The 11,560-nt window shown below is 42.4% G+C and overlaps 1 protein-coding gene across 1 annotated transcript in view; it reads right to left on the bottom strand.

The window, feature by feature from the left end:
- Window positions 1-559: 559 nt before the first annotated feature.
- Window positions 560-11,560, bottom strand: part of LOC126531259 (uncharacterized) — a 47,323-nt gene continuing 36,322 nt past the window's right edge. Inside the window, exon 13 of the mRNA XM_050178709.2 lies at window positions 560-10,102. Within this exon, the coding sequence (XP_050034666.1) occupies window positions 10,037-10,102 (66 nt within the window). The 3' untranslated portion in view covers window positions 560-10,036. The remainder of the gene's footprint in view (window positions 10,103-11,560) is intronic.

Genomic DNA, 11,560 nt, shown 5'->3' with positions numbered 1-11,560 from the left:
TTGTGTACATCCGATAGAAAAAAAATGTATGAATGACGAACTGGACTCCAACGAGCCCATAGAGTTTCTCACTATATGGTGAGAAACTCTATGGACAGGCCTCTGCTTCCTTCTATGATAGCGTGCTGTTGGTTTCGATTTCAGTTTTGCTATCTGCGAAGCATCAACGTAAGAAGGGTTGTGCTCTCATACATGCTTTGGCGCAGGATAGCGCAAGGGTCTGCTCTTTTCGCAGTTAGGCACAATTGGCGCAGTTGTTCCACCACTGCAGACAGTGAGGCCCGACCATACGAAACTAATGAATCTCGTCGCCAAGATGGCAGCACATAATGCTAACACAGAGCCAGTACCTTCAAGGCCCCGTTGCCCCAAAATAAAGAATGCACTGCCGTTAAACATGCATGCCTGAACCATTTCTTGCCCTCATCTGCTTGTGAGGTCCAGAACTGAGCATTGAACTGATACGGTTTGAAAAATCCCCAGAGGTGTGTTGGCTGCAGTACTGCAGTGTTTCTGCAGAGCAAGGCTTTGCAGCAAGCAGATTAAGAAAACAGTAACACAACTGTAGACTGTTTGTTTATTTGGTTGACTCAATGAAAGACAGTATAATAAATGCGCAATTATATGTTTAATTGCACGAAAACAGCAGCAGGGGCATAGAAATGTACACAGCTGATTCCATTTAAGCAAATCGCGACAGCAGTACTCGCCAGCAGTTACAAGTAAAGTGGGAAGGGTAACAATGCATGACAAGAACTATTTGCTTAAAAATTGTCCCAAATTTTAATTTTTTAGGTATGCACAGACAATGCTTCTGCTTAAAATATGCCCGAGTCATGTGTAGATTTAGACGGGCATACAATTAGTGGTTGGAGATTTAACGTAAACTTTACCGGAGGGCAGTGTCGAGTTCCAACAATTTAACTACTAATGGAATGATCAACTTTAATCTCATGAGCCGATTTGGTTACGCTTCTTTTATTACTGATAGTGACTTAGTTCACAACCCAGCAATACCTTACAGCAACAACAAAAGTTGGAACTAATTCGGTGTGCTGCAGAATTCTGGGTGCATGAATGAAAGCGGTCGTTTGTACACATGCTCCTCGGGTTTGACAGACAGTTTGTGACTAAAGTGTTTGGGTTACATTCGAAGCACGAGAAACGGCTAGGTGTAGGTTGAACTAAAGCAATATAATTTGCACAAGTCAGCAAAGACAAATTGTTTTAAAATAATTGCAAGAAGGCCACATGGATGCAAGACAGTTCTAACATCCTGTAGTTTCCATCATGGTCAAACAGCCATATTTGTTTGTCAACACTAGCAAGGGGCTTCCCTCCAGTAGTTCTAGCATGAAGCTCTACGATAGCAAGTAACAAGCAGTTCTAGTAATGCCTGTACATGTACTGTTCTCTTGTAATTGGTATGGTACAAACCAGTTTAAGAAAATTGGGAAGAATACAGCTACTGCAGTTTTGAAGGTGCTGAAAACGTTCTTAAAACCGGTTCACTTGCTTGAAGCGCAAACGTTTTTTGTGGGCAAAGCACCGCCAGCACAAGACGTAGCACAATAGTGCTCTTAATCCGAGATGTTCAAGCTAGTGGAGCAGCAGGCTCGGAGCGCAACGTTTGGCTTCTTCAGTCGCATTACATGTGGCACAAATTTTGGAGATTTTGACTTCCACGAGTTCTGCATGACTGTAAAAAAACTGCAGCTTGAAGCCGAGAGAAGCACACACCAACAGTGCAACCCAAAGTGTTGCCATTACTGAACATATTTTTCTGAACTACACAAGAGCACTACTATTGTCTGGATGCATCTGATGAGAAACTTGCATAAAAATTCTAGTATCGAAGAGGTAAGACTTCTTCAGCGTACTGTACAAAATACTAATGTCCAGGGCTGCATCAAAGAAATGCAGGCAGTTCTCGTCGTACTCAACCCGAACGTGCATGCCGCCCCTTCAGCTTGGCATACAGAGTGAGTGTGCATTATAGAGTAAAACTTGGAATTTTTCGCATGTGAGGAAGATTGGCTCCAAATTACGCGGCACTTCCACATGGTAACTGCAGTTCAAAACGATGGGAGTAGAAAAGCAATGAAGGCATGTTGTTCTCAATCGACACAATGCGTCCTGTACTTGTGCACCGTTTCTGTGGCCGACTGGATGCACAGCTTCATTTGGACTCTGGCTACATCTGTACAAGTTACTCTTGCATCCTCAAATGTCCATTGTGGGAGCATCCATCTCTCTATCATTTCCTTCACAGTTTTCTCAATTGATATTTTAATGTGCATCCCTTACATTTTCTAGGGGCATTCTTTCAGCATAAAACTTTTATGCAAGCGAACCAACAGTTACTTGGCTTTCGGCCCTTGACAACACATTTGCAGAAGCATTTCCCCTACAACCAAAACTTGTGGAGCCAGCAACATTTGGGAGTAGAAACTCCAGCTTAGCCAGGTAGCATCACAAAGGCTGCCGGTGACACAGCCATTCACCTGTGCTGGCATAGTACATTAGCAGGCGAACGCAACAGACCTGCTGCCATTCTGCAACCACAGTCGCCATGGAAACTAGTCAAGCTTGCACTATATGCCACTAGATGGCACCTTTACCAATTTTCTTCCCTCATATGCATACCCTGAAGTGACCTTCTTTAGTCACATGATAAACAGGCAAGCAATGAAGGAGTTTCTCCTTCAAAGTGTTTTTCGCACCACAACTTGCACTTGCCAAATCACAAAGGAAGGCATGCGAAACACTGCAACGCTGTCTGGTTTTGCCAGCTAGAGTACAGAGGTCAGGCACTATCGCAAAAATTTCCGTTAGCAACAGAACAACTCAAACAGCCTGGTGCGGTCTCTGGTACCCCTGCGCTGCTTGCTGCTTTCCACACTCGACATGGCAGGTAATGTACACGTCTAGACCACTGGCCCCCTTCTTTTTTTTTTTTTTCTTCTTTCACCCCTGCCCAGAGTATAAAATGCGAAGTATAGCTATAATGACATCTAGATGATAGTAGTCAAACTATGCTAGGATGATAGATTATCCATCTGGCTGTGGCACTTCTATGCGTGTGAAAGTGCTCCCACAAAAGCCAAGGAAAAGGAGACATCCAGAGTAAAAGTGGGACATGGGCGAGGCGGGTGCCGTTGCTGAGGTATTGAGTGCAGAAACTTTAGAAGCAAGATGCCTTGAGAAAAGCACACACTGGGCACAACTAGAGGGTAGAAAGTGCCCCTTTTTGGGATTTTCTTTGAAATATTGACTAAAGTGACAAGCCAGCAAAGTAAAATTGGACGCAACCAAAGGCAGGTTATGACAATTATTCCAATTTGATGAATCTCCGTCAGATACAAGCTGTTGAAGTACTACTTTTAACATTTTAGACAGAGATGCAGGAAAACAGTACAAAAGACAAAAAGACAGAAAATTTGGCAGACATAAACACTAGCAGTCTCAATTTCAGCCTCTAAGCTCTGCTGTAGAACGGACTGTATTTTTTTTTCTACTTAATTCAAAAGCTTAACACAAACAGCACAAACTAGAAGTGCATGCAAGCCAATGTCCTTCGAGCCTTTTGGGGGTTTAGTGTATGGGACAAATGCCACAATGGTCAGCCCGACAAATGCTAATTTCCATAGATGCCTTTTTTCTTTGCATACACGCTTTCAGAACAGCACATCGTCCATTGCGTTGTGCCCGCTCTCTCAAAAACAATAACAAGAAAACACAAGCAGCAAGTTTCACAACATTTAGAAGCGACACACTCAACCCTGCCTGAGGCTTTCCTTGTATACGCCACACACTGGACAGCACACAGTGTACAGAAATGATAGTGAGATCCTCTGATAAGTGCACACATTTACACATATAGCTTAATGGCACTCGTAAGCATTCATTATCTCCAGTTTCCCTTTTTGTTAATTTTTTTGTTTTTTTTTTTACATTCCCTGGCATCCCCGTTTCACCAAGAGCTATTTTAAACTTTCCAAAGAACCAACAGGAGCACACAGACAACAGCTACGCTCGTTAACAATGTGCCATATCTAACAAACAACAATCTAGAGACAAGCCTTCTCTTCGGAACGTCTAAAAGCATAGTTTTTACAGCTGGCATGGTATGATAACATGCAATGATATAGCACAGGTTAAACTAATCTGGCCACTCTTCTTCCACTTCGGCACACAACTACCCAAGTCAGCAGCCAGCCATTCAGCCAGGCATTCACCAAGCCAGCCAACCCTGTTTTAGTACATACTCAAACACTGGCTGAAAGTTTCGAACAAGTTATGATGAGCCATACTATGACTTTCCAAGGTGACTGCAGTAAGCCACAACTTGCACTAGATGCAGCAGTTTTGGAGCCCAGGGTCTGCATCCTGTGTTGTCGGAGACACTAGAATGCAGAAAATCTTTTGGGCAACAAGGCTCGCATATATCAAAAACAATCTTTGCGAATTTGATGTTTTTTTCATAATTTCCTTTTACTCTTACGAGTCATAATATCGATTCGATATAAATTTCAGTTTTCCACAAGAATACAGATGTGTGGATTCAGTGTTATCGGTCACTGCGAACTGCATGCGAGACATCTTGACCTTATTCTTTTTTCAAAATGTGCGAAAGATAAAATCTGCTGACGAAAGCATAACTGCAGCCGATAGCAGTAATGTAGGCTCCCAAAACTTATTCCATTCTTTCGAGCCAGATTGTAATGTGAACCACTTGGATGCCAACCCCTTGATGCTCTCTGGTACAATACTTTCACAACATTCGTTTTCTCCAAGAGCCAAGCACGGCGTAGGCGCATTTACTCCACTGCATGTTCCATGGGAAACTCATCACAGCAGTAATATGTGAAGGCATTTATAGATAAACACGTGACTGAATCACACCACATGTGATCTCGTATTGCCAAGCATACCCACACAGCACAGAGCTACAGCATAGTGCTACCGCTTCAGCTTACGTATACAAACAAGCAATGCCATCCCTCTTCGGTCCCACAACATGCAAACTGCTTGCACAAGAAGGCTCCTCTTTACACAACTCGAACACCGCTACTTGAATGGCAGCACCTCCACTCAAAGTGTGCATGAAGCAAGGAGCACATATGCAGAGACTCATTTGCTTTCCCAAGTGCAGCACACTCCTCAGTGGTCATGTTCAGACCACGTGAGGAAACTAGCTCGTGGATATTGCCTATAGCGGATTTACTTTTTCTTTCACTTACTCCGCATGTTTCTTTTCAACACTGAACCTAGAATCATTACTTTAAACAAATCCCCCCCCCCAATTTTTCTCTTCGGGACTTTCATCTTATCTCGTCATTTGAATTAGAGATTGCACTTTTATCAACAGTCTACAACATGTCGAAATATCTTTCCTTTGCTTTTCTGTAAATAAGACATAAAACGAAATCCTCACAGAAGTATACAGTTACTCATTACCACACAAATTCTCTGGCAAGGGCACCCACTGTAAGATGCAATTCTTACAAACTGATTTTGGGGACAGCAAATATGATCAATATGCATGTCCGCATGATGAGAAATAATGATATGTGATTCAAGCATTGAAATAATAACTAACATAATAAAAACTTTCTGCTAGTCTTTTCACAGTATACATTAAAAACCATAAAACATTCACACTTTCTTTTTTGCACATACTAATATATTTTTGCAGCAGGTACAGCAGGTCAGGTTTTCCAGGTTCACTGGGAAAAGTCTGTCTGCATTAGCGTTCAGTTTTTGGCACGTAAGTTACTCAGCGTTATAAATTTTCCATGTATATATTTCCGTATCACGAATGCACTCGCAAGCATAACTACACACTTTGCAGCACCTTTTACATACTCTTAGCAAATTGCTAGCCATTACAGTTGTCTTCTTGACAACTTGCAGAAATTGCACTTCACCAAAATAAAGAAAGAAAAAATAAGTAATAGCAAGTGTTTGTGTTGACAAAGTCGTAACAGGCAACGGGCTCCCAACAGTATACCAAAGAAGAAACAAAACTCATGTTACTGACGAAAGCCCCCCTTTCTGCTGGGACAACACTTCTGCTAATCCAGGTAGCTGTGAATGTAAACAGCCACCGGCAAACTAAAGTTGAATGAGTCAACTCAAATACATTTTTAAAGAAATAAAGGGTGGAACAAGAATGCTTTGTTCATCAGTGGCCAATATATTAGATGCTGTTGGCCTTCTCCTATGAAGTTCCAAGCCAGCCACACAAACAGATCACTATAGTATCTTCAGACATTTCCACTTTTATTAGAATTTCCCCTGCTTTTCTTGTACGTCCGTGGCATTATGCTTATTTGGGCAAAGTTTGAAAGTACTACTTGTTAGCACTTTAATCCCACATTGAGTAAACTGTACTAAAGTGCAAATTGAAAACACACAGCATCCATGTTCACCATGTGTACACCCTTGCAATTTTTAATACTACCGCGCGAGGGCTGACTGCACAGCATGTCAGCAGCCTTGTAGCGGCAAGGGAAACTACTGGAGCGAACAGCACAGCAGAATACATTTAAATATGGAAATCGCATTGTGTGCCTACGTATAAATTTACTGATCCTGCCACCCCTCCCCACTACAAGGCCGCTCACACGCCGTGAAGTTCATAGCCATGCAATATTAAAAATTGCAAGGGTGTACAGTCTATTTGCAGCGCTGTGTCTTTACATGTCCTAGATCTATATGGTTCATCCTCGCCAACCGCACAAGTTTCAACTGGTTCTTATACATAGCTTTTGCTGCGAGTGAGGATTCCCTTTCTAACAAATCTTTGGCACTGGCACTTGCCTAGCTCATTTGGCAAAAAGTGGAAAGCCATCCTCCTCTGTGAATTTGGACTTTAAGAGTCAGAGTTGCCCGTCAAGCCACTGACCTTTGTTGTTTTCCATGCTAATAGCTTTGTTTACCCCCACCTCGTGGCAGCATCAGTGCAAATGGCCGGCCAGTCTTGTAGGCTATAGCAGTTTTCCACCACTACCAAACAAACCAAGCACACACCGATGCCAGATCTATTGATGCAAGGCTAAAGAATGCAGATTGTGTGTGAGCGTTGGGTGTTATGAATTCAGAAGTAAACGTGAGACATTTTCATGCTGATGGCTCACGTACGTGGGTTATTGTACAAACAGAAGGTCAGCGGTGTAAAAAAGTTTTCTTTCCTTCCTCCCATGTGTTTTTTCTTCTGGCGATTCTGGCTTGAACTTACACAACAACTATAGTAGTTGTTTTTTTTCTCTCTCTGTTGCGTGGCTCAGTACCACTGAGCTGCTTGTGAAATCAAATGCAAGAAAGAGTAGACATGTGACGTGAAGCCTGTCACAAGCAATCTGCCCAAATGAACAATAAAACCGGGCTCATGGTTTATACATTCTGAAAACAGTCTAAAATCTTTGCCGTCTCAGATGAAGCATTGCATTGCACACAAACAAACAAAAACAATACAACAAATTATTTTCCAACACCATAAGCTATTAACACAGCATTTTGCCCTGCCCTAATCTCCCAGGGCAGTGACACATGCCACACCAGTCATAAAACAAAATGCAATTAAAATTCGATATATCCTAAAACTCTTACATACATAAGTTTGCACTGTAGTTAGGTTAGGCAGCTGTTAAAATTTCTGTATCACATCAGTTAAAAAAAAAAATAGAGAGAGAAATCTTAATTTCATATAGAATTCTTCTCCATCCCTTTCTACTGCACATTTCTTTCATCACATGTCATTTCTTAAGCAAAAGCTATTGCACAGAAACCAACAAAAATACTTGCAGCTAAAAACAACAGTATAGTGCAGATAAAAAGCCTCACCTTGTGAGATATAACACAATAATGTAAAATATTACTTGCAACTCTCAGAGGAAAGTTCTGGCACATAAAGACCTAATAGCAGAGACGTATAACGAAGTACTGGATGACATAGGTGTGTGCAGCAACGCTGTTGGCAACATCAAGTGAGACTGTGTTCAGTCAAAGTGCGCAGCACTCTCTTCTTGAACTTGGCTACGTCCTGCCGAGTATGCTGAAGCATAATTTGATGCGGGAAAACGTAAAAGACAAGGAACAGACTGGACAGAGCACTAGCTTTAACTAAAGTGGTGTCTACCCTTTGAGGGTCAACGTCGTACATATAGGCGGCGGTGACAACTCCCAAGCGGTTATGGCCCTATATCTAGTGCAGCAACCGTAGATTAACATGCTTTTTAAAAACAAAGCACCGCCTAACGTCGCCTTGGAGGTGCTGAAACCTTCCGTGACTTTTAGAAAAAAATTCGTATTTTGCTGCAGCCCCTTTGCTTCCGTCAAAACTGATTCTGCCAGAACCACTGCAGTAGTTTGGAAGTACGCCTAGCTTACCTCCGCATGCACATGCCCATGCTTGCGCAATTCTTAATTGGCGTGCCTGTGTGCGTTGTTCTGAGTTACAGGCATTGGGAACACCAATTTCTATCGCGTTTCTTACTACTCAAAGCTTTAGCACGAGATGCTCGTCCACATGGCTCCCCCGTAGGCGTGCGATTATTTAGTTTATAGGAGGGCATTCACAAACTTGCGATAATGTCGAATGTGAATCTCTCCTTTGCAAGACGCACAAGAAATGACGAAATCTCATCTAGCGATCTAAAAATTGATTACTGCAAGTTTCTCACTCGCTTTATTTTTCTGACGGGTGTGCACCACCGAGTTTCTTTGCAGGCGCTGGCACGGTATGCCTTGCTTTCACTATGGCCGCGTGTCTCTCAGGTGGTATTCTTTATTGATCCACTTCATTTTCATTCTTCCGACTCCTTGCTATTAGTTCAGGTGTGGCTCATAGGCTGCTGCATCACAACCTCAGCACGACGGATGAAAATTGAATATGAAGTGGAACATATCAGAATAGGGGCCCTAGTTGTGTCAAGCCTATTTAGAACACAAAAATAAGTTGTGTGAATTTTATTACATTTGCAAAAATTAATTGTGCTAGTTTGTCCATGTATTTAACGACAACCCATGTAAAAACTGCGCACATACAAAAATTCTTTGTCGTGTTACTGGAGAACTTTAGAAATGGCACATCCAAGTGCCTGCGTACCCAAAGTCCCATGCTCTGCTTGCATTGTTTTGTACACTGTTTTGCATTCTTTTGTGCTCCATGATTTGCATACCCTTACTTTGGGCGCGCAAAATCTAGAACTCCCTACTGCCATCTAAAAAATTAACAGTTTGTTATTTCTCGAAATAAGTATACAAATTTTCAATCTGCAATAAATAACAAAAAATTAACCCTGGGTGGGTTAAAGTTAGTGCACTGTCCTGCCTATTTGTTCTTGCCCTTGGCCTTTTCCTTTGCCTAATTATGTCTCAGCAATGAAAAACGCACCAACTAGCCCAACCGAGCTATTTTACATTTATCTGCTGGCATAAAGGTGTTGAAAGCATCACGAAGATACTTTCATTCCTCTCCTTCACTACTGAAGTATTAAATTGTGAAGGAAGTCTTTCTTGAGGTGGGGGGCCAAGCAAAGCAAGAATGCTTCTAGCACAATAAAGTTCATCACAGTCTCGCAAGGTGTCACCACAAGTGCAGCAACTGTTCTCAGATATGCCTTTCAGTACTGTGGCATGTCTCTACACTGTTACGTCTCTGCTATGCCAAAGACCATCTACACCTCCTTTGAGAGGTAGAACAACACAGCTTGGAGAAAGCACAGCCATGTTTCCCATCATGCAAACAGTCTAGGCCTATTCTTGCAGGCACACATCACAAGCACTCCGCTCTTTCTCAGGACAGGGCTACGAACAAACATCCAATGGCAAAACTTTTCATAGAAGCGGTATGTATACTGAGATGCAGTGATGTAATAAACTGTTGTCGTGCCGAAAGAAAGAAAAAGAAAAACAGCGGCACAGACTACTTATGTACAGAGAACTGCTTCCTAAATGATGCTTTCCTGTCCGGTTGTCCTCCAAGTGGTGTGGGCTGTTGTGGTGTCGATGTCTCGTGGCTTTACATTCTTTAGTCTGGGGGAAGGAAGCTTGCCAGATGGTACTTGTTGCAGATGTGGGGCCGCACGTCATCCCTCTGCGAGAAGAAGGCGTGTTTGGAAACTTGCAGTGTTAACATGTTGGCGTATCATTGTCATCGTAAGCTGTCAGGCAAAGGCCTCTCCCAGAGTTGTAATTATACTACTGTTTTGTGTCAATGCTACGGCTACAAATTTACTAATACCATCACTAAGTCTGATTTCTCGTTGCCCTCAACACTATTTTGCTTCCTCGGCACAATGTTCTGTTTCTCTAATAGATGACAAGTTCACTGTTCTGAGCATTACATGACCTTCCCTACTCTTAACCCTTAATATCAAGTACGATATAATGTACCAGCATTTGAACTATAATCAAAACCACTGTTATTCTAACTCTTAACGTTACATCTATCATTCTCTATCCCATTAGTTCCTCCATGTTTCTTATCTTCCTTTCAAGATTCTTTGTTGTCCTCTAATATTAGTCAGTGCTGGTGTATGTTGCATGTAAAATACAGTTAAACCTCTGTTTAGTGAATTTGATGAAACCCATGAATTATTTTAGGAGATCAAAAACTTCATTAAATTGAAAACACTTAAAACAACTCTTATGAATAACATTGTATTTATTCAAAAATCAGAAGCTATAATATTTATTCAATAGTATGTTCAATATTTTAATACAGTACTTATTCTAGCACCCATGTAACAAAAAATTCGCAGTTCCTCCCGAAAGGCGAAGCACCAGTTGAGATAGCAAATTATTAGATAACTGTACAAAGTAAGGATAGTAGACTTATCGGCCGTAAAAACTTGTAAACATTCGCTTATTAACTAAATTAACAATGATAGAATGTGTAAGCATGACTCAACAGGGACGTAGAATGAAACAGACACAGAGACAGCGCTTTCTACGTCCTTGTTCAGTTATGCTTACACATTTGATCATGGTTTCAAACCAACTAGCCCGTCAATGTGTTTTAACTAAATTAACCAGCACCGTGTCACGCACGTACAGGTAAACAAAAACACATCTCGCTCGATGAGCGCGGGAACATGCTGTGAAAATTCTGGAGTGAGGAATTATGGCAGCATCACGCGAGTTGACCTTCATGCATGTCTCGCTTCAGCACGAACCAAACGTTGAAAGTACAGCGCATAAGAAGCTACCGGCACTACGCGCACTCTGCAAACATCGCAGATCGCTTTGAAGATGAGGCCCGCGCAGGTGCGCACTTTAGCCACATCGGAGACCGCTTTCAAGACACACGAGCACCGGCAACGCGTCCCTACGGCGTCTGCCAAAGCATCTACTACAGCGTCCGCGATTCACGTGGCCAACACTGTAGTAGACGCCGCGGTTGTCTCCACTCTGTATGGAGTGGCGGGCGAGGAGGATAACGAGGCACTGTAGCAGCCACCAGAGAAAACGCCCCTCATGCCTTGCCTCACCCCGCTGCCTCGCGCACCACAGGAGAGGGCACGCATCCGGACCGTATTCTTCGTTCGCGCAT

Source organism: Dermacentor andersoni, chromosome 5 (assembly GCF_023375885.2).
Source record: "Dermacentor andersoni chromosome 5, qqDerAnde1_hic_scaffold, whole genome shotgun sequence".
NCBI classification, from domain to species: Eukaryota; Metazoa; Arthropoda; class Arachnida; order Ixodida; family Ixodidae; genus Dermacentor; species Dermacentor andersoni.
This window is presented reverse-complemented; position numbering and strand designations above follow the sequence as displayed.